Source organism: Octopus bimaculoides, chromosome 22, assembly GCF_046866305.1.
Source record: "Octopus bimaculoides isolate indiv1 chromosome 22, ASM4686630v1, whole genome shotgun sequence".
Classification (NCBI taxonomy): domain Eukaryota; kingdom Metazoa; phylum Mollusca; class Cephalopoda; order Octopoda; family Octopodidae; genus Octopus; species Octopus bimaculoides.
The window spans coordinates 690,281-714,951 of record NC_142949.1 but is presented as its reverse complement, the minus strand read 5'-3'; the positions used below and the strand labels follow the sequence as shown (position 1 = coordinate 714,951).

General features: G+C 35.6%; 2 protein-coding genes across 2 annotated transcripts in view; one reads left to right on the top strand and one right to left on the bottom strand.

Annotated features, from left to right (window-relative positions):
• LOC106877123 (cullin-5) overlaps nt 1–11,307 on the bottom strand; it is a 24,219-nt gene extending 12,912 nt beyond the window's left edge. Inside the window, exons 1-3 of the mRNA XM_014925920.3 lie at nt 11,176–11,307; nt 2,280–2,386; nt 1,101–1,200 (exon numbers count right to left, since the gene is read on the bottom strand). Coding sequence (XP_014781406.1) covers nt 1,101–1,200; nt 2,280–2,386; nt 11,176–11,190 — 222 coding nt within the window. The 5' untranslated portion in view covers nt 11,191–11,307. The remainder of the gene's footprint in view (nt 1–1,100; nt 1,201–2,279; nt 2,387–11,175) is intronic.
• Nucleotides 11,143–24,671, top strand: LOC106877124 (prefoldin subunit 3). Its single transcript, XM_014925921.3, has 6 exons — nt 11,143–11,294; nt 18,238–18,365; nt 19,207–19,273; nt 22,484–22,582; nt 23,523–23,661; nt 24,231–24,671. The coding sequence occupies exons 1-6, from the start codon at nt 11,232–11,234 to the stop codon at nt 24,293–24,295; spliced, it is 561 nt and encodes a 186-aa protein (XP_014781407.1). The 5' UTR covers nt 11,143–11,231; the 3' UTR covers nt 24,296–24,671.

Below are 24,671 nucleotides of genomic sequence, written 5' to 3'. Positions count from 1 at the left end.
TTACTTATTTCCATGACTTTCATCACCAGATCCAACAACTTGATACCTCTGTAATTATTCCTATCTAAAGCGTCACCTTTACCTTTGAAGCAGTTGACTATGGTACAGTTCCACCAGTCATTGGGTATGACTCCAGGTATCACTTGATTGACTAGACTATAGCCTACACCATCAGATATTTTAAGCATCCCAGCAGTGATTCCTGATGGACCGGGGGCTTTCCCAGTCTTCATACCCTTAGTAGACGCCTATTCAACATGGATCGAGGCATTCATGTGTCCTAATCATTTGACTGAAGCGGTAAAACGCAAGCTGCTGGAGGTCTTTGCTCGTTTTGGAGTGCCCACAGCTTTAGTATTGGACAACGGGCCTGAAACTCTTGCCATCAATGGGTTGCAGAAAGATCGAGATGCCTGCTTACGGTCCAGCATTTAACAGCACTGCTGAAAGGGCCATACAAATTGTGAAAGCTGCACTGAAGCATTTTGATTCAAAGACAGGGAATTTCAGCAACTACTTGAACAAAATTCTGTTCAACCATCGGGAATGCCTCAGGTGGTTGTAAATTATCTGCAGCCAAAAAGTTAATGAAAAGACCATTGAGGGTTGCTCTAAGCCCATTCTTTGAAATAAGTGAGAATGTGATACACAACCCCCCCCCCCAACGTTCGACAAGGTTGCATCCAAGGCAAAATATGTGATACATGCCGAAAAGATGGACCCTCCTTAATCCATGGATTAAGGAAGGTCATCCACTGCAGTTAGTGGCAGTTGAGCAACTGGCCCTGCTGAACACACGGGAACCAGAACTAGAATTGAGCACAACACCTGGCACAATGGTTCATGCTGAGTCCAAAAACGTGTCTGGTACCACAGTCCAAGCACAAGCATAATAATGATACAATTATTTTACTAAATTCTTCATTATTTTCAAAATTAACTGAAATAAAGGCAGTGTATTTTATCAGAAATATAGTAACAAAAGAATTACATAAAATTTCAAAAGAATAAATAAAACAGATTATAATTATAGGAATTGATAAAAATGAAAGAAAACAAGTTGGACATTGAAAGTATAGCAAGAATCTGTTGTGGCTTACAATTTGAGCTTGTCGTATAAATTCCAATATGTCATCTTGGAGTGCCTGGTACACCTTCTGGGGACCTTTTTCATCCCATAAACACACGGAGTGTACAGCCCTAGATTTGAAAATGAAAATGAAAATAAAACAGTATTATCTTTTACTTGTTTCAATCATGCTGGGATCCTGCCTTAACAAAGCTTTGAACTAACTCAAGCATCCCCTCCAACTGAACATGCTTTGGCTTTTATCAGACAAGAAAAATTTCTGCCAGGACCAGATGGTGAACACACAGAACAGCTGTTGGCTGGCCATGCTCACAAAACATGCACCGAGAGTGATAAAAAACAAACATCCAGTCAACATCATGGTGTTTGTAGTGATCACTAGTGATGGCAACGTTATGCTTATATTCATCTTCCCACACAGCCTCAAACTCAACACGGAGGCCTACATCAAGTGCCTGGAGGAGGTAGTGCTGCCCTGGGTCAAGAGGGTAGAAGCTGGAACATCCTATGCCAGGCAAAAGGACTCTGCACCATGTCATACAAGCAGAACCCAGTGATGGCTGTCAGACAATCTCTGCAACCACATCACCCCTATCATCTGACAACCTAACTCCCCACACTGCAGCCCCCTTGATTATTATGTTTGGGACGTAGTTGAGTGAGAGACCAACAAAATTCCTTGTAACACCAAAGATGAACTGAAGGCAAGGATTATGGCAGCATTCACCAACTTAAACAAGGAGACTGGCTGTCCAGAAGAGTTGTAGGAGTTTCTGAAGCCGTCTGGAGGCCATGGTTGAAACCAATGCCGATTTTATTGAATAAATTTACTCTTTAGTATTTCAAGATAACCTTATGTAATTTTGGTAAATATATCTGTTAAAATGAGATGTCAGTGTTATTTTCATTTTTGTGTAATTTAAAAGACAATTTATTCACCGCACCCTGTATATATATATATATGCACACACACAGACACATAATCACCAAAGGTCTCAGTTACTTGTCATTGCCTCCACATATACACACACAAGTATTTTTTAGTTTCTATCTACCAAATCCACTGGTCCTAGTTTCCAATCAGTGGGACAGAACCGATACCCACATGGTTGGAATGCAAGTTTCTCAACTTATGCCTGTAATTATGGGTATATTATAATAAATTGATGCAGAAAAAAATAAAACTTACCAAAACAATTCTTGCCATTCAAATTTTGTCACCCTTTCTTGGCGTAAAAGTTTCAGAACTGTTGGGCGCATAGTAGGCCATTTTTCTTCAAATTGCGATTGCCCTTGCTGAAATGGAAATGTGGTTTATTACAAATACATCTATGTCATTAGATAACTGGAAATTAATCAACTTTTAGTGAAAGTTAATTACTTTAAAAATATATGTGTAATTTTGCGTTTTAATATTTCACTTAAGCATTGCAAGACTAACAACCTGGTGTAGAACTGTTGTGGTGATAGAAATTAACACCCTTGTGTGGTTAAAAGGTGGACTCGTTGAACTCTTATAAAGAGTAACGTGTCTCGTTGAGATGGGAAGAAGGCATTGGTGTCTCACATGCTGGTAGTTGGAAGTTATGCCTGTGAATGCATTGCTTCACTCCTGCTTCGTTAAAATCATTTATCTGCAACTCAGGATATAAAAGCAGTGATGAGATATTCGAAGCTTGCGTTGGACAGTCAAATATTTTGGTACGAAACCAAAGAAAAAATATGTTAACATGGAGGATTTATTGGCCTGCATAGCAACTGCATCAGCAACAGTTGCTGGAATTAATGTTGAAGAAGTTTGAAAGTACTTCAGGGTTGTTCATGCCAGATGCCATAGCAAACTCAATTGGAGGATTTGTTTATAATCCAAAAGAAGGTATTACTTTCCCTGCATATTTTCCAAGATATGAAGAAATCTTCAAAGAAGACTGTAGCAATTGGACTGACGAGAAAAAAGTGCAACATAAAAGACACCCACCACATTCTTGGAGTGGATGCCTTTTAGGAAAGGCATGCAGCTGTAGAAACCAAATCAGACTGGAACCTGGTACAGCTCTCTGGCTTACCAGTTCTGGTCAAGCCTTCTTGTCCACACTAGCATGGAAAATGGATGGTAAATGATGAGGAGGAGGCGGATTCTTTCCTACTATAGGAACAAGGCCCAAAACTTGGGGGGGGGGGCATTCAATTACATAGAACCCAGTCCTCACTCATCATTTAATGTCCACTTGCCATGTTGTCATGGGTTGGAAAGTTTGACAGAAACTGGCCAAATAGGGAGCTGCCCAGGTTCTAATTGTCTGTTGTGGCATGGTTTCTCTGGCTGGATGCCCTTCCTAATGACAACCACTTCACAGAGTGTACTGAGTGCTTTCTATGTGGTACCAGCATGGGTGCTCTTATGTGGCACAGGCACAAGTGCTTTTTATGTGGCACCAACACTTGCAAGCTCCCCCAAAAAAGGGACTCTGTCGTACATGCACACTGATATCACCCATCCAATAGAGCAATGCTGGCTTCATTTCTTTGCATGTCCTCTGTAGCCATAGCCCATGTCTCACTGTAATATAGCATAGCTGTACGTACAGGCATTATTACAATCTACCTTTCAATCATAGGAAAAGGCCCCTTGTTACAAACAAAGGTGATAGGGTTCTGAACTATGGCCCAGCTTGCTCTTATTCTACCAACTATGCTTTCAGAACTTCCTCCTCTACTGTTAACTTGGTCACCTAGGTAACAGAATCTGTCTACTACTACTACTACTGGACATTTGAGGACATCTATTCTCTGTACATTCTTAGTGTTTATTGTACCTGCACATCTACCACACACAAAGACTGCTTTTTTTCTGTTAACCTTCTCGTGATACTGCTGCACCTATGTGTCCATAGCTTGCACTTGGTATACAGTGTGGAGTTTCTACCAACTCCTTTCCTACATATTGAACAGGGCCATCTTCCTGAAGGGATTGGAGATATGTCTGTGTTCCTAATTACTAGGACTTTGGTCTTAGCTAAATTAACTTTAAGGCCCTTAGATTCCAGACCTTGCTTCCACACCTGAAATTCCCTCTCTAGTTCAGGGAGTGATTCAGTTATAAGAATAAGGTCATTAGCATAGGGACACTCCCAAGGGCAGCCAGTCTTAAACTCCTTTGTTAGAGCCTGGAGAACTATGATAAACAAGAAGGGGCTGAGAAGTGATCTACTTGTACACTAAATTCATTGCTATGGTCGTTGCCAACCTTTACCTTACTGACAGCATTTCTGTACACAGCTGTACAGCCCTCATCAAACACTCATCTATTGATAGCTTTTAGAGTGAACATCAGATGAGGGAGTGAGGGACCCTGTCAAAGGTTTCCTCCATGTCTACAAAAGCCAAGTACAGAGATTTATTCTTGGCTTCTCCCAGGCACGAAACCAAACTACATCTCATCCAGTTTAACTCCCTTCCTAATATCTGTAACTTTCATGACCTGGTCCAACAATTTAATACTTCTGTAATTATTTCTGTCCAAGGCATCACCTTTTCCTTTGTAGCAGTTGACGGTAATGTTGCTACACCAGTTGTGTATGACTCCCTCGTGGATTAACAATATAGGTGACTAACCCATACCCCACTTGGCCAGATATTTTCATCATGTCAGTGATGATCCCTGATGGGCCAGGGGCATTCCCTGTCTTCATATCCTTAATTGCTCTATCTACCAAGCTACTGTCAATTCAGATAGCTGGTTCCTCTGTTGCATCGACATTAGACAGACTCTCCTTCTCCCATGCATTCTCTACTTTTACCAACCATCTCATAGTAGCATTTCCAAGTTTTTTTCTTCTTTGCAGAATCACTAACTGCAAGTGTACCATCATCCATGTGAACACACTTCTCTCCTACATCATAATTGTCTTTCACTCACTATCATGCAATCCGAAACACCTCAAGCTGCTGGCCCTCATCTCACAGAACACTGGCAAACTTCTTCCTTTCCACTTCTCTCCTGGCGAAATATACCCATCTCCTAACCTCCCATCTAGTTATTTGATATAGTTCCCTGCTCCTACCACTGTTCCAGTCCCATTTCTTCACTCTAATAGCCGTCTACTACACTGTTCCACCACCATGTCACATTAGATCTGGTAGGGACTTTGTACCAGTCAAAAATTTGGTCATTAAGTTGTTCCATAGAAACCTCCAGTTGTTCTCTATATTATGCTTCTATATCATTGCCAGTACCACCAGACTGGCCCTCGTGCTGGTGGCACATAAAAGCACCCACTACACTCTCGGAGTGGTTGGCGTTAGGAAGGGCATCCAGCTGTAGAAACTCTGCCAGATCAGATTGGAGCCTGGTCCAGTCATCTGATTCGCTAGTCCTCAGTCAAACCGTCCAACCCTTGACCCATACAAGCGTGGAAAAAAAGGATGTTGACAGAACACAAAATAAATCTTTTTTTAATATTTAACCCTTTTGATACCAACCCATCTGAAACTGCCTCTGGCCCTGTGGTACAAATTTCTTGTTTTCAAAAGTTCTGAATTAAAATCTTCCACCAAACCTTAGTCATAATTTATGTTCCTAACACTAGCTTAATGATAGCTAAGTTATTTTACTAAATTCTTTGTTATATTTAAAATTAATTGAAAGAAACACAGAGCATCTCAACAGAAATATGGTATCAAAAGGGTTAAACACCTGTACTGCTGTTGAAGCATTGCATTGGAAAATGATATTGAACATGTTTATCTCGCACTTAACCCTTTAGCATTCAGATTGCTCTATCAAATGTAATGCTTATTTATTTACATTAACAAAAACTAGTCATTCATTACCTCGTAGCTTTGAGTTTTCAATGTTATGATTATTTATTTTTAGAATAATATTGTAAGGTAGGTGTGAGAGGCTGGATCTGGCCAGTTCGATTATTTTGGCCAGATATGGCCGGTTTAAATGATAAAGGGTTAAAGTGGATGATATCAGTGATACAAACATGATTGCTTTTATGCACCATGAGTCCATAGGAGAGGTCCTCTCATGATAAACAATGCAATAGTCTGTGTTCTAACATCTAGTGGGAGATAAATACTGCTTCTGTTGCTAGTTATTATTATTTGAACATATTTTGCATATATAAATGTCAAACAAAACAGACTTCAGTAGTCACGAAAATTCTCCTCACTCGTATTAAGTACAGTAGCAGATGCATGTAAAATGTTAAGAACAAAAATCAATATTTTCCTTTTATATGCTACCATAATTAAGTGTTAGAATATGCAGGAGCTCGTTCTGTGTTGCCTAATAGTGAATGGTTGAGAGATATCCCTCTCCTCAGATAGGGGCATCAGTCAGCTGCAAAGTTTACTGGTTGAAGAAATTCAATTCAGTGTTGGAAATTAGCAAAACATTTGCTGGCTGTAGTCTCCTTGCTACTGACAGTAGTAAACTATACTCATTTTAGGGAACAGGACCATGGACAGTAAAGGCTAAAGTAGATGGGTCCTCCATTCATTTCGATAATGAGCTTTCCAGAAGTTCAATCAACAGAACTACATAATCATTGAATCATAGTGTAGGCAGTTGAGTATTCCACAATATAACATAAAGAAAAAAAAGTGGTTGTTGTTGAGACAGGGTGTGTGTGGGTGTGAAAGATAGATAGGTAGACTGTTGTCACCATAGTAACTAGTGAGACTTTCACTGGATGACAGTCTACTATTAAAAGAAAATACATGCATAATTAACAGATATTATTACAGGCAGCATAGCGATGGACTAAGTCCTATTATAACATAAATGTCAGGCAGAACCATTAAGACACTGCATGTAACAAAACTAGGCCCATGGATTACATTCCATCCAATGGGCCTCCAGTGTTTTTTTTTTTCTAACCAGTTTCACTCACAAATTTTGGGACAACCCAAGGCTATGGTAGAAGCAAATTGATGACCGGATATGAGCTGTTGACACTTTAGAACCAGGCATGAGCAAATCCTGACTGGTATGCCTAACAAAGAAATTACCTTGAATTTTTTTTTTTCTTAGTGGTGTGGCTCACCTGATGAGTCATGTCTCATGCAGCCTGCTTCTCCAAAAAGGTTGCCCATGCCTGCTTTACATAATAAGTCAATGTCCTGATTACCTAGACGTTACTGTTCTAGAATTGATTACACTTATAGGAAAGAATCCCAACCATTAGCTAATACACAGACAAATATTATTTCTGACTCAGAAAGTCAAGACGAGATACATTGGTGAAGAGCTGCATAAATAAGGTCTGTAACAATGTAACATTAGAAGTGTAAAAAAACAAAACATCTGATTGAAAGACAATTGATGGTTTAGTGATGGCAACAACTGTGACAACAACATGCAGTTTTAAAAACAGTGGTTCTCAACTGGGGTCCAAGATTTTGTTGTTAAAATTTATCTGCAATAAATTGGTTATACTTCTACAATACACAAAATAGTTCAACAATTTTTTTTATACAATTCCTAATAAAATTTATAAAAATATAATTTTGTTAAACACCGAATGACTAGGGAAGGGGGGTTCAAGGTAAGTAAAATAGGAATCAAAAGAGTCCACAGGTAAAAAGTGGTTGAGAAACACTGATTTGAAAGCTGTTCTGAAAACCATTTGTCAGAATTAGTAGTGGTAGATCAATACCATGAAGGATTTAGTCATATTTCTTTAAATTTTGAGCTCAAAATCTGCTGGAGGACAATTGACTTCACATCCTTTGGAAGTCATTGAAATAAGGAATGAAAAACAGGGGTCAATTCAATCAATTATAGTCTTCCTCAAAATGTTTGGCCTTGTGATAATTTTTTTGTCTTTTACTTGTTCCAGTCATTAGACTGCAGCCATGCTGGGGCACCACCCTGAAGAATTTTTTTCAGTCAAATGAATTGACTCCAGTTTTTATTCTATCACTGTCTTTTGCCAAACTGTTAAGTTACAGAAGTAAATACATCAACACCAGTTGTCAAGTGATAGTGTGGGACACACACACACACACACACATATATATATATATATATATATATATATATATCTACAACAAATTTCTTTCAGTTTACATCTACTAAATCCACTCACAAGGCTTTGGTAAACCCAAGGCTATAGCAGAAGACGCCTAAAGTGCCATGCATTAGGATTGAACCTGGAACCATGTGGTTAGGAAGCAAGCTTCTTACCACACAGCCATGCCTGCAAAAATCAATGATTAACCTTAATAATGGTCCTTGCTTATCTGCATTAAATATCATAGTTAAAACTTTGTTGAATTTATGAAATATATGCACTAAATCAGTGCTAAAGAGCAAAATCTTAAACCAAACTGCATAAATCAAAATGAATGAGGGATGGAACTTTCCACGGTGAGTCAGTGAATATTTTAAGAAAAGGAAATATAGGAACATTAATAAATAACTCAGACAGACAAAACACACACGACATGGCTATTTTCAATATCATTTCGTGTTACACTTGCCACACAATTTCCGAATGCCAAACATTACATACAAAGGCACAGGCATGCCTGTGTGATAACAAGTCTTGCTTCCCAACCACACCATGAGCATGCGTTTTCTAATGTAGACCCAGGCTGCCCAAAGCCTTGTGAATTTGGTAGAGAGAAACAGGAAGAAGCCTGTCATATAAATAGATGGGTGTGTGTTTGTGTGACTGTCTCCTTGCTTTGACTTCAGGTGATAGTTGTAAACGAATGTCACCACCATGAAACTGGTGTCCGTCGTCGTCTCCACTCTTCTATGAAAATATGTCTGGTCATGGGAAAATTTTACCTTACACGGAAAGGGCGAAAGTTGACGAGAGGAAGGGAACCTGGCTGTAGTAAGTCAGTCTCAACAAATTCCGTCTGACCTATTCTGGCATGGAAAACTGACGTTAAACGACAACGATTATTTTATATATATATATATATATATATATATATATATATATATATATATATGCCTTCTCTAAACGACCCCTAATCCTTTACACCATTAGTCATGTGATACAAGTGTAGTTACTGCCTATTAAACGATGTCCAAAGACCAGAGTTCCTTTTATATTTGCTCACTAATAAATAATAATTCAAGAAGCAATAACTGTTTTATTAATCTAAACGCATACAACAACAAAAATGCGAAGAACAACCTTTAGTTAAAAGAAAAAAATAAACGTGAAGATATGACCAGGACACGAAGATCGAAATCATAAAGTGAGAATTGGGCATGCTGAAAGGTTTAAGATCTGGATATAAAATATGAATTAAACTTACTTGTGAAATGAATATTTTCTTAAATATATAATATAAATTATTTTGTTCTTGTAAAAGTACAAATGTAACAAGAGAAGACTAATCAATTATACTCTTTCTTTGACAATACTAGAAATTCCTGCATACATCAAGTTTGCACTGAGAAGAATTTGCTTATGTCTAATGGTCCAGATAACAATGTTTAAGGAAATAAAAAGAAAAACTATCTTGTTTCATAAGTACGGGAATGAAAAAGCGAGAAATGTTTATTTAATATTAAATCATCAAATATTTTATTTTATGATGGTCAAGATTGTATAGAAGGATTAAAGAATGTTGTTACTTGTTTATCTAGAGTGAAATCTGAGCGGTTAAATTTGTTTTTTTATTTTTCAACCTTTTCTCAATGCAACTTCAATTAAATGTCTCCAGCCAATTAAGACAATAGATCACTCATAAGTACGATCGGTTTTCCTGTCGGGGGAAACACTAATCGGAAATAATCGATATGAAGTAATTAATAAAATGACATTAAAAGAACACATACTAAAAATTTGCATTTTTTTCTTTCAATATTTTATAAACAAAATATCTACTTTAATCTTACTTCGAACAGTGGAGTGATGCGGGAGGTGAGAGAATTTTAACGGAATATAAGCAGTTCCAATTTATTTTTCTCTTTGTGAGAATTGGCAATTGTACAAACTATGGCCTAAACGGTAAATAATATAAAAGCGCTGTGAAATAAGACATAAACCGTGCATAGAAACTGCAAATATTTCATTTCATAATTAAGAAGAATTTCTATTTAATGTAATATAGTGGAATTGGTTTGTGTAACTAAGTCTTTTATTTGAGAAGTGGGGTCAGATTTGGTAACTTTGGACCATATAACATTTTAGTTGGAAAATAGTGTTTTGCTAAATCTGCTACAAAGTATATAACAAGTTAATGATTGTCATTTCTTGTCAAATATATGATTAAAAATGAAAAATACCAGCTGTACTACCTCGAATGATATATATAACACGAAGATAGAAATGCAAATTTCAGGTTATTACCTATATATATATATATATATATATATATATAAGACCTCGAAAATTACAAGGTGACTACAAGAATCAACCATTATAACAGCCACAAGTGAAGACATGTGAGAGACTTATGTAAATATTTCAAAACTGAGAGGTAATATTTACGTATGCACAAAGGATAAGTCAAAAGGTATAAAAAGATAAACAAAAGAGAGAGAAAGGGAAAAAACGATTGTCTTATTCTTTCTCATATTGATATTTCATTTTTTTCCCACGAACACTCAAGTGTGTAATTTTATATAATGAAAATATAAACTCTATAAATTATAGAGAAGAAAGCAAAAAACAAAAAGAAAAACTGCGGTCCATTTTAGTTTTTACGAAGGAAAATATTTGGGAGCGATATTTGAAAAGATATAACTGTGCTAGGGATAAAACGGTAGATTAGAGATCAAATGTGATTTATATTATAGCAGTAAGTATATAATAATCCGGACACAAGTAAATATAATGCACATGCTTCGGGGGTATTTAGTAAGCTGAACGAGTCAAACGTGTATTGTTGTAGTTTGATGAGGAATATTGAAAGCAAGTCGGGACCCAAAGTTGAAAGCGTTGAGTTTTACGGCAGTTTTAAAATAAAATTGAAATTAAAAATAGCTAGATAAAAACAGAATTAAGCCTTGTAATGCACAGAGAGAAATAGGGCAAGAATGGAAAGGAATAATCAGGTAAAATGTCCTACAAGAATCTGGAAGAGGCGAAGATCATTGGACTCACCTTTAACATCGCCATATTGTTTCTCGAGAGAATCTCGCGAGAACTGACAAAACAGCATGGCGGCCGACAAGGCAGACGAAGAGCAGAACCACAGCGGAATCCCCAAGGCAGACTTTGTGGTAGGTTACAGTATTTCTAGGCAATGGAAACGATTCTTATCTTCAATTTGGGTTACGCTTGAGTGTTTCCAATGCAGTAATTACTTACTGTTTTGTAAATATTTAATATTTTTTTTCGTTTCAAGATAAGGAAGAGGAACTAAAAAGAGAAAATAAGAAGATAACTTGTCACACACAGCTTCTATCGATTATTTAACCTAATAATTAAATATTCTCTCTTAATAATATTTTCCTCTTGATAATTTCGATATTTTCTGAGTAAGCGTAAGAAAATAATTATCAAAGATGATTAAATACTGCACGGGAACTCAATGGAGTCAATCTTAAACCATAAATGTTTAAAAAATGTTTTACATGAAGAAACAAAAAAAACCCCAATAAGTTTATTATGTAAATTTTTATTGATCTGCCATAAAAGGAATATTTATTTCAGATTGACCCTTTTCTCTTCCATTTAGAGCCCACCAGAAACATTACGTTTCCCAATTCACCTTTTAATATTGAAACATTTTCCCATTCTGGTCTTGACGCTTGTTGATGAATCTTACCTGCGACTCGTTTCCTTCAATATAAAAGTTGACAATTAAAGTTTAAATATAAAATTTTACTATCGATCCCTTAATTATTCCTTCTGTCTCCACGAGAATTTAAGCTGATGCCGTTTTCAGTTGATTAGAAAAATATTTCTAATTTGAACATTGATGATGATTCATATTTCATGTTCAGAACGTCGAAGCTATTTTCACTCTTCCATCGCTTTTAATTCGAGTTTAATTTTTCCGAGATTTTATTTATAGAATTTTGTTACCTCTCCATCTTTCATTATTTTTTTTTCTGTTCACAAGTAGATTGAAATAATATATTTTAAAATACTGTTGACCTTCACATAACTTACGATATATTTTAAATTCCTGTGTAGTTTAATTCGTTAGATTCGTATAGGTTTTTATCGGTTCATACTCAAGATTCATTTATACCATATATATCTCTGTAAAGGAAATTTCATTCAAAAACAAGTATTTTTAATGAAAGTTCTGAGAAAGCCAAGTCGCGTGGGGTGGATGGAGGCACACTTCTATATTTATCTTTTAAAAAAATCGAATTCTATAACGTTAAAACGTTCAAATTTTTGGTTTCTGTTCTCTGGAAGCTGCTATAATGGCTGGAAGAGAGTTTATGTGCTTAAGATTTCTAAGCTTTTTTGTGTCTCTCTCTAGGGGTGAAAAATGGGGTACTATTTAAGAAGAGTGGTCCCTTCGCGCGCACCCGCGCTAGTCAGTAGACTAGTCAGCACCTGCGATAGAAAAATTTAAAAAAAACCCCACATGTATAAATATGTGCAAACTGTAAATCGGAGGGGGTGGGGTGGATTTATCTATCAAAACAAACAACCGACTGAATGAATGAAAATAAAGAAAATTAAAATAAAATCTTACTCAAAAGTAGTCATTAAGAAAAGTGAAGATAATGAAATAAAATGTTATTTACTTACTCAAAAGTGAACCATTCTGAAAGATGTTTTAGAATGTTCCAAAAACATTCGTCTCCAGTCTTCCCACATTTCCCCCCTCCAAAGAAACTCGTCAAGATAGGATTCAATCATATTTGTGTGTACTTCCATCATGCTCTTGAATTTATGGTCCAGAAAAGTCTCCATAAATATCTCATGGCAGGTCTTTCAGAAGCAATGGTGATAGAGTGGTATCAATACATGAGACATAGTAAGTCACCATCTTGTATGTAATCCCTACAAAGTTGGAGGAGTTAGGGTACATCGTCGAAATAGACGAATCATTTGATGTGCCAAAGGAAGTATAATAGAGGCAGAATACCACAGGAGAGGTGGGGTTTTTGGAGGATGGGACAGAGAAGACAAAATAGGACATCTGGTGTTCCTCTGAAACTTTGCTCCCCCTTATCAGAAAGTATATAAAATCAGGAACGATTACCCATTCGGATTGTTGGAGTGGATACAATGGAATAGTTGAAATTGGTGTTGGACCATGGTATTCCTATTTCAAAGTGAACCATAGAGAAAAAATCTGTGAATCCAGTAACTAACATACATACCAACTCAGTTGAATGTTACTGGAAAAAATGTGAGAAGCAGATTCAAAAGTATGATGGAAGTATACACAAATATGATTGAATCCCATCTAGACGAGTTTCTTTGGAGGAGGAAAAATATGGGAAGACTGGAGATGAATGTTTTCGGAAAAATTCTAAAATATCTTTCAGAATGGTTCACTTTTGAATAACGACTACTTTTGAGTAAGCAAATTTTTATTCTCACTTTTTTTAATGACTACTTTTGAGTAACATTTTATTTCAATTTCAAAATTTGTTTTATTTTCATTCATTCAGTCGGTTATTTGTTTTATTAGATAGATAAAGGGATAGATAAATTCCCCCTCCCTCCCATTTACAGTTTACACATATTCATACATGTAGAGGTTTTTTTTTTATTGCAGGTGCTGATTAGCGCATGTGTGTGCGGTATGTGCATCCGCTGATTGGCATGGGTGTACATGTCAGGTCCACTCTTCTTAAGTAGTACCAAAAATGGATATGAAAGGGACGAGTAGACATGTTTTGGTGATCTTTTGTTTTAACTTTAAGGCATCAAGACATAGATCATGTGGCAGCCCACGTTTTTTCATATGATCGTTTTATTATTATTCATGAATTGAAATTCTGTTTTTTTTTTCTTTCAGTCTCATGCTTTTTCTATGCATTATCCATTGGTTCTTAACTGGGGTCCATGCAACAAAATACTAAATTGGGAATCCACAATAGTTCTTTAAAAGGTCCATGAAAAATGTTGCTTTAGACATATGTATTGATACATATTGCAAGAAACAGCAAGGTTTCTTTCTCATTTACATAGTTCAACCTACACAAGTTTGTGTATGGAAAAACGGAATTTTGAAAGATGTTTCTATAAAACTAGTTTTTAAACATTGAATGATTATAAGGGTCCACCAGAATAGAATAATAATTAAAGGGGTCCATAGATTAAAAATGTTTGAGAACCCTTTTTATTATAGAAGAATCCCCTATATAACTTACTTTTGTTATTTTTGAATTCCTGTCATTTAAAACTTCTCTCAGCTGTCACCTGTATTGTAAGAGTTTCTATTTTTATATTTCAATTCCTTCCCTCACACTGTTATCTCTCTTTTTTCAAACTTGGGTTTGTGCCAAAACCGTTATGCGGTTTCAGTGTGCAGTTAAAACTGTTTGACTTCTTTTTCACTGCAAATGACTTTGGCAAAGGCATGGCTGCCACGCCTTTCTTTCAATCATAAAGCCAAAACATCGTGCAGCAATTCAGATATGTACTTTTATATTGAGTTCAAATCCCAACTAGAAAATATTGATCTCGGAGGAATAAAGCCAATACAAGTGTTTGCTTTATCCTTCTGAGATTGGTACAAATAGCACAAATACTGTACTGCAGTTGATTTAAGTCAGCTTTATACCTTCCCCACTAATTTGTAACCAAGTGCCTAAATTAGAAGTCTTCAGAGGCGATCCTTGGGAGATAGAGGTGCCAAAACTGTAACTGAACAGTGAAAAACAGTCGCATACTCCATATTAGTATAAATTTGTTTGAAATTTTAAAGTTTTTCCATTATTTTGTCCAAACCCGTATATATATATATATATATATATATATATATATATATATATATATATATATATTATATATATATATATATATTATATATATATATATATATTATATATATATATATATATTATATATATATATATATATTATATATATATATATATATTATATATATATATATATATGTATATATACATATATATATATGTATATATACATATATATATATATATATATATATATATATATATATTATATATATATATATATATATGTATATATACATATATATATATGTATATATACATATATATATATATATATATATATATATATATATATATATATATATATATATATATATATATATATATATATATATATATATTATATATATATATATATATGTATATATACATATATATATATGTATATATACATATATATATATATATATATATATATATATATATATATATATATATATTATATATATATATATATATGTATATATACATATATATATATATATATATATATATATATATATATATATATGTATATATACATATATATATATGTATATATACATATATATATATATATATATATATATATATATATATATATATATATATATATATTATATATATACATATGTATATATATACATAACCTTGTGGGCATCGGTACCATTTTCCTCTTTCTCCGTTCTTCCATTCTCCGAACTTTCCATCTTTCCGACGAAGGGCTACGCCCGAAACGTCATACACTCTCTCTTTCCTTTCCTGAGCGTCCAATAATACTATCCATATCACGTCCTCACTTTGTTGTTTTTTTGTTTTTTTGTTATTGTTTTTTTTAACTATATATATATATATATATATATATATATATATATATATATATATATATATATACCGTGTTTATTTGCCCGTCACTTAGTGTGTCAGCAAAAGACACCAATAGAATAAGTACTAGGCTTAGAAAGATTAAATCCTGTGGTCGGTTTTTTCAACTAAAGGCGGTGCTCCAGCATGGCTGCAGTCACATGACTGAAACAAGTAAAACAATAAAAAACTATGACATTTTAATCCCAAGCAACACCAAGTATCTCTTCTACTGTGTGTGTGTGTGTGTATATATATATATATATACATATATATATATATATATCAATCATCCTTCTTCCCTCTTTCTAGGTTATTTGCACATTACTAACTAAACCTACCTATTACTTAGAATTTCTTATCCAGCTACTCGTGTTACCAAACAACTAACAGTTTGTTTTGGATGTCTGTCAACAACTGTTGTAAAGCAGTGAAAATTTTTGAAAAAAACAAAAAAAAATGGATAAGAGCTTTTATCTAACAGGCTGCTTTCTAGAAGGCAAAATCATATTAACCTTTTCCTTCATAAAACTTTGTATAGCCTCATTTGTGAAACTATAAAATTCCTAACAAGAAAAAATGTTTGCCTCAGTCCATCCGAATTATGTTAAATGTCAGTAAAATGTGTTGCTGATTAACTGATTGCTAATTTTGATACACACTAATTATGCATTTCAAATATGAATATTTAATAATATTTTTCTCTTCGTTATCCATCCCTTCTTCCATGGCATATACATACTCTTGAAGACTTAACTGTGTCCTTTATACTTCATGATAGAGAATTTTTACCTTTTGAGGTCAATAAAATAAACACTGGGATTGATCTAATTGACTAACTCCCTCCCACTAAAAATGCTGGCCTTGTACCAAAATTTGAATCCATTATTATTTATTAATGAATCAGATAACATTTATTTACTTTCATTTTTTTTTCTCTTGAAATTCTTTTGGAATAGACTTTCCATTTTGTAAAGTAGTTTCTTGACCCATCACTGTCAAATGTATGGCTTTATGCAAAGGAAAATCATCATCATATATCTGTTTTACATGCTGGCATGAGCTGGAGGGTGTAATAGGAGCTGCCAAACTCTGACATGTTTTCTATGGCTGGTTACCCTTCCTAACACCAACTACAGAATGTACTGAGTGCTTTTTATATGATGCCAGCTCCAGTGAGGTCATCAAATATTATTTGTGTGTCTTAAGGCAACAAGCTAGCAGAATAATTGGCATACTGGGTGACATGCTTACTGGCTTTTTGTCTGTCTTCACATTCTGAGTCCTAATTCCTCCAAGGTGGACTTTGCTTCTCATGTTTTTGGGTGTCGATAAACTAATTACTAGCTAAGCCTTGGGATAAATGTAATCAACCCCTTCTCTTGAACTTGCTGACCTTGTGCCAAAATTTGATTTAGCAGTGATCCAGCATCTGATGGTTTTTCATCTACATTTGTATCTGCCAATATATGTGTGTGTTTGTACCTCATTTTGATATGTGGCTTGTTTACCATCATAAAAGCAATGTCATTTGTTTTTGATCTTCCATGGAAACCTGTCCAGTTGTGGGAAAATGTTACCTCACTTGGAAACAAGTATCAGTTGGAGACTGGAAGGGCATCCTGCTGTAATAAAAAAAAATCTTCCTCAATGAATTCTGTTTGAAGCATTGAAGGGGATGTTAAAATGATCTACAGTTCTTGTTTGGGGTTACTGCTGTCCTAAGCTTGGTCAGGTGACCTATATATATATACATGGTGCGGTGAATGAATTGTCTAAATTACACAAAAATGAAAGTAACACTGCCATCTCATTTTAACAGATATATTTACCAACTCTGACATGTGTACACATGCATACATACATGCTATGTATGTGTCTGTTTTCTTACCTTGGGGCAAAATTCCTGCAACAGTAGTTGATATATATGTTAGTTGGTTAATTTATTGATTTCTCCAATCATGCTTTACATGTGTAGAAAGAGTAAAAGTGAAATAAAGAAAGTTAACACAAGAGGTGCAGGGTGAGTGTACATACAAAACTTTGTAGCAGGTAACGATAGCTTTCTGAAAAATCCATTTTTTTTTTTTTTACTGAAATTTTGCAAAGATAGGTTTCTGACGGAGCAGATTGTGATTAAGTTGATAAAATTTGGTAAAATATGTTTATTGCAAATATACGAGAAGTTTGTTAAAGTTACATTACAATTATTGAATGCATGCTATATTTCTTGATATTACCCATGGTGACAAAAGTACACTTCCCAAGTTACCCATCATATGGTGGGCAACACTAGTTATTCTATAAACAACATAGCTATCGTTGAACAAGGTAGTTATTGTCAAACAACATAGCTGTTGTCGAACAAGGTGGTTATCCAGTGATTTATTTTGCTCTCTGTTGTCTTAATTTTGTGTAGGAAGATGTTGAAAACTTCATGAAAAATTCTGAGAACAATGAGGCTGCTGAGTCTGTTCTGAAACGATTCGACGAGCAACATTGCAAATACAAATTCATGGATTACAACCTGAATACAAAGAAAGCTCGGTAGGTTGTGTGATTTTGTTTTCTTTCCAAGAAAGCTTCTTTAGAAAACCTTTTTAACCCTTTAGCATTGAAACTAGCTAAAACATTCTACTGACCCCAAAATTAGTGGTCCCTTTTTTTTATATCAATTTTTGTAACTGTTGTTGGAACTATTGTTTGTATTGAGTTCATGTGCCTTTTCTATTCTTTCACCAACCATTCTTCAGTGAAGTAAGAGTGGGGGTATTGGGCTTCACATGTTGAAACCACTGAGCTGTGGGATATAAACAAATCTCACCACAACCCAAATGGTGTTATTACTGACACGCATACACACATCAGACTCCATACAATTTATGTCTACCATATCTCTGACTCCCAAGGCTAGAGGTCATGATATTGTTCTACATGTCATGCAATAGGATTGAACCTGAAACCACATGGTTGTGAAATGAACTTTTTGACCACACAGCCATGCCTGTGCAAATGTTATTGACATCATAAACATAAATTTGAGGCAGAAAAGGGTCTCCCTTTTTCTGTATAACACTGTGGTTTATAATTTATATTATTATTTACATTAACATCTTATCTGTTTATCATTTGATTAGCAGAAGGTTAATTTTTATTATAAAAATCACCTCACCATATATGACATTAGTACCTACCCTGCTAGTGCTAAGCAACTGATAAATTTTCTTGTGGTGATAAAATAATACAGTTAAAATTGGAAACAGGTAAAGGTTGGTAGCATGAAGGGTATCCAAGCATAGAAAATCTGGCTCAATAAACTCCAATCATTACAAAGTATGGAAAAAGTTGATGTTAAAATGATGATGGTTTAACTTATTTATTTTTTCAGGTTGAAGACTCAAATACCAGACATAAAAACGTGCCTCGATATTGTTAAGCATTTACAATCAATAAAGGTTGGTCTATTCTTTAATTCTTCTACTTGTTTCAGGCACCATGCTGAAGGATTTTTATTCAAATGAATTGACCCCAGTACTTATTTTGCTTTTTTTTTTTTTTAAGCCTGGTACTTATTCTATCCGATCCATTTTGTTTGTTGAACTGCTAAGTTATGGGGGCATAAACACACCAACAACAGTTGTCAAGCGGTGATGGGAGGGGACACATGACAAGCTTCTTTTTGTTTCCATCTACCACATCCAGTCACAAGGCTTTGGTCAGCCTAAGGCTATAGTAGGAGACATTTGCCCAAGGTGCCACACAGTAGGACTGAACCTAGAACGATATGGTTGGGAAGCAAGCTTCTTATCACACAGCCACACCTGTGCCTATTTTTCCTTTATAAAAACAGGATTGAAGACTAATTAATATCCCTCTCCCTTGTTTTAATCATTATTATCCTTGATTTTTAAACATATCTGTTCAAATCCTAGGATTTTTGAATAGACATACAGGTGCAGGCATGGTTACTCACCAATCACATAGTTCGAGGTTCTGTCCCACTGCATGACACCTTGTACAAGAATCTTGTGAGTGCCAGTTTGTTTCAGTTGGTCCAATACAGTTGGAATCGAAACCTCAAACCTTGTTGCTAACTCACGTGTAGTTTGAGATGTATCTGCTTCCACTACTGTTTCCAGCTCATCATTATCCACCTTGGTCTCAGGTTTACCATGGGACTGATTTTCAAGAGTAAAGTCACCAGAACTTCTCAAACCATCAACGTACAGCGCACTCATTTGCCACATCTTCACCAAACACCTCATTGATGTTTCGAGGTCTCTGAGATGCATTGGTTCCATGACAGAACTTGAATTCATAAGCAACACAAATTTTTGATCTATCCATGGGTTCACAAAAATTGATTTACAAGAGAAACTCACAATATAATCAGACACCATGAATTGCATTTCAAAAAGTGATGATGTAACTCTTCAATGTTGTAAAACAAAGAATTGTCAGGATAAAACATTAGAGTTAATGACTGTCAAACTTGGTGCATAAGATAATCAGACTTTTCATTCTTAATGACCTGATATATATACAGAAGAAAAAATGGGATGAAAAAATCCTGGCAGATATCAATTAAGCACTCAGAACAAAGGAAAAAGGTCAAATTTCCAACAATCAGTAAATGTAAGTAGAATACAAATCCCAGCAGACAATTGGCGTCATATTTTTCGTTTACTTTATTTTTATTGGAACGCTACCGTTGAGGGAAGAAGAGGGTATACCGAGTGAATAAAGCAGACTGACTTCATCAAGGGAAGAGGAGGGTATACCGAGAGTGAATAAAGCGGACTGACAAAAACAAATTTTATTTATATAGAAGAAGAAGAAGACAACATAAACAGTTTGTAATTTAATAGCTTTTAATGTGATACCTGTTAAACAGAAATTATTTTTATTTAATGAAAATTTAATAAAATCTAATCATAAATAAGTGAAATTATACTAAATACAACTAAATTGAAAACCTCTTCCCCCTGGCCATATTGGCAATTCTGAAAACTTTTGGGTGCGAATTTTACATGAGTATAAGCTTTTTTGTAACCGTTTTTATCCTGAAAATCACCTGCGTAAATTACACAGGTGCGCAAATTACACCCCTAGACTATGAATAGAGGCACTACAGCAGATGCCCAGTGGGAGGCCAATGTGAGACGAAGGAAGTCGTTTATGAGGCTGAGGCTTTCCCAACTACTACTACTACTACAACAGTTGCAGGAATGGTGGTATTAATGACCATGTCAGCAACTCTGACAGAAATAGCAGCAGCAGCAGCATCACTAACAATAATCCTAGTAATGATGACGATAATAACAGCAGCAGCAGCCGCCACCAATATGATGCCAGCTCCAACAGCAATGATGATGGCTATAGCAGCACCGACACTGGCCACAGATTCTGTCCCCTCTGCCATCAGCAGCAGTAGTATATGAAGATACATCGGATGTTCCGGAACCACCTTCGAGCAGCACCTCTCCAACCACTGATCCTTACTCAGGGTTCTGGAGAGTTGATATGCCACGTTCTTGGCCAGCCATGTGTGGTACCTGAAGGACAAAGGGACTCCACAAGTAGTCTTATGGAAGATCCTAGAAAAACCAGGCTCCTACATCCACAGGAGCAAGCTGTGCATAGCTGAACGGGTGAGAATATTAAAGAAATCCCTCAACCCAAGGAACATCTTCAATTCTAGGACAGAAGTCTTTAGACTCCTTGGTCCTTGCATTGCTGAACATTGGCAAACTTCTGCTTCTCCTTTGGCTATACACACCTGTCTCCCAGCCTCCCTTCTGGCTATCTGGTACCCCCACTCTTCCAGGTTTTCCAGGCCCATTTCTTTGCTCTAATGGCTCTGTCTACAGTATTATTCTACCACCATGTTACCCTAGGTCTGGAAGTGACTTTGAACCAGCTGCAGATTTGGTCTGTGGTGCTCAGTAAGCTGTCACATAGGAATATCCAGTTACCCTCTATGTCACAAGTCTGTAGCTCCTCCTCCCTCACATTAAATTTCTCAATGAGGACGTCCCTAAAATATATATATATATATATATATATATATATATATATATAAAGAGGATTGGATGCCAGTACCTTGGGCAAGTAACTTTGACTATATCCCTGAGCTGACCAGTGCCTTGTAAGGGAATTTAGCAAACACTGAGAAAAAGGCCATTATGCTTACACATGTTCCATTCTGTGAAGGGATCTTGTCTTGTGACCCCACTAGTACTATGACCACAAAAAGAGCACCCAATAAATACATTGTGTAAAGTGGTTGACATTAGGAAGCATCATCAAAGCAGGGCACCAACACCATCCTGAGGCTGACCAGATTCTGTTGAACTGTCCAACCTATGCTAGCACGGAACAGACATTAAATGGTGGTGGTGTGTGTGTATGATGGGCTTCTTTCCGTTTCTCCTAACAAACTCCCTCAAAGTTTTGGTTCACACTAGTAGGATATCCTTGTCCAAGGTATTGCACAGCAGGACTGAATCCAAGGCCGTATAGTTGAAAAACAAATTGCTTAATTATTTCAAACTGATCTGCTGGTGTGGTTCTTTTCATTAAGTATACTTTAATTTCACTGAAATTTCACATTAAATGCTATCTTGTCCTCCATTCATTTATTCCATTATTTCTGTTATTTCCAGGATTCCAAAGAGCCATTTGAAACCCAATTCTTATTGTCTGACTTGTTATATGCAAAGGCTAAAATCCCACCAACAGATAAAGTGTGCCTTTGGCTTGGGGTAAATATCTTCTAGTATTTCACACTATGTTTTAATTAGAGCACCAATTTTTTTCTTTTTTTTACCATTATATTCTTTCACATGTGTAAAGATGTTTTTTATACTTGAAATAATATAGCTTTCTGCTAGAACATACCATCAAGGCATGTACTGGTAGACTTTTCCTTGATCCACATCTGTCAATCCTTCAATGCCATAAGGTTCTGTTTTGCCCCCCATGCACCTACTTCTCATTAACTCCAACAGTGCCCATCCCTAAATCAAATACACAAAAACATCTCCAAGCTTCTAGACATGTTGTGTGGTCTTTTTAAACAAAGGGCTCATTTACATAAAGTCCTTTGTTTCCAGTTCTCCAGGCTGTCTGCTACTCAGTTGACAAAGGGATTGTTTACCCCTCATGGAAACGAGGGGCGGTTGGCAACAGGTAGGGTATCTGGCCATACAAACTTTTCTCCATCACTCTCGTCTGACATATACAAGAATGGGAAAGTAGACATTAAAATGAGGATGAGTCCATCACACATTATTCCATGAAAGACAATGTGTCCTCTACATGCTTAGAGTTAATATTTTTCTTGAAACTTTAATAGCATTGTAAAAGAAAACTGTTATATAATTTGCTGGTATGCCATTGGTTACGTCAACAAGAGTTCCAGTTGATCTGATCCACAGAACAGACTACCTGTGACGTTAACCTGCAAAAGTTCTTGATTTAAAGTGATCTAAATTAAAACTTCCATCAAAATTTCCTGTTAATTTCTATTTGAAACACCAGATATGATATTTTTTTTTTATTTGCAAAACTGATTGGATCAAATGACAGTATATTTCAAGAGAAATATGATGAATAAAAAAAATTAATTTTGTTCTCCATTGTATATCTTTGCAGCAACATCTTTCTTGTTTCCCGCTCATGCTTGGTCTTTTCCCTTTGCAGGCTAATGTAATGCTGGAGTATAGTCTGGATGATGCACAAGCCTTGTTGGAGAAGAATTTGTCTATGGCAAATAATAGCTTGAATCAACTTGAAGAAGACCTTAGCTTTTTAAGAGACCAGATCACCACCCTAGAAGTTAGTATCCTTTACCACGAGAATCATAAAATATGGTCCCATAATTTCAATTTACTTCTTTTTTTTGTTTGTTTCATTTAGATATCAGTTTAATTTTATGAAATCCTAAGCTCAACAGAGCCAGTATCTTAACTCTGGCCCCTAACCAAATGCCTCTGAAGCCAACATTGTCTTTCAGAGAAGACCCACCCCCACCACAACAAAATTGAGGTCTTAAAACCAAGGTCCCACGTAGAGGCATTGGTGTGGGTGCTGGTGCCATGCTAAAAGTGCCCAGAATACTCTATGGGGTGATTGGTATTAGGAAGAGCATCCAGCTGTAGAAGCCAAACCAAAACAGACTATGGGATCTGGTGTAGCCCCTGGTCTTGCCAGTTCCTGTCAAGCCATCCAACCCATGCCAGCATGGAAAACAGGTGTTAAATGATGATTGTAGTGATGGTTATCATTGATAAACGTTGTTTATTATTCCATGTAAAATATTTCCAGTTGATACGTTTTTGATTTTGAGTTGTATTTAAATCTATGAATTGCTTCTTTCCTGTGTTTTTTTCCTTACAAAGTACTTTACAGATATGGCTCGTGTTTATAATTGGGATGTAAAAAGACGACAAAGTAACAAAGAGATAAAGACTTAATATCAGACACAGTGTTTCTAATGTGTTTTGATTTTGCTTTTGTTTTCAAGCCTGTCTTCTCTTTCCTCCTCTCAATGTGTTTTCTTGTACTGATAAGTGATAAGGTCCCCTCAGAAATGTTGAAAGCTCGAAATGTTTAACAAGTGACATAAATATATACATACATACATGCATGCATACATACATACACATCATAATGATAAAGGCTTTTGGAATGAAAATATTGAGTCTGATGGATTGACCCTTTGAAATATCGCAGGTGAAAAAACTCACTGGCAAAGTCATTTTTGTCTATTTAAGCGCCACATATGGAAATATCAATGTGTAGATGGAATGTTAGACATAAATGAATAAATAAATAAATATCTTGTGATAA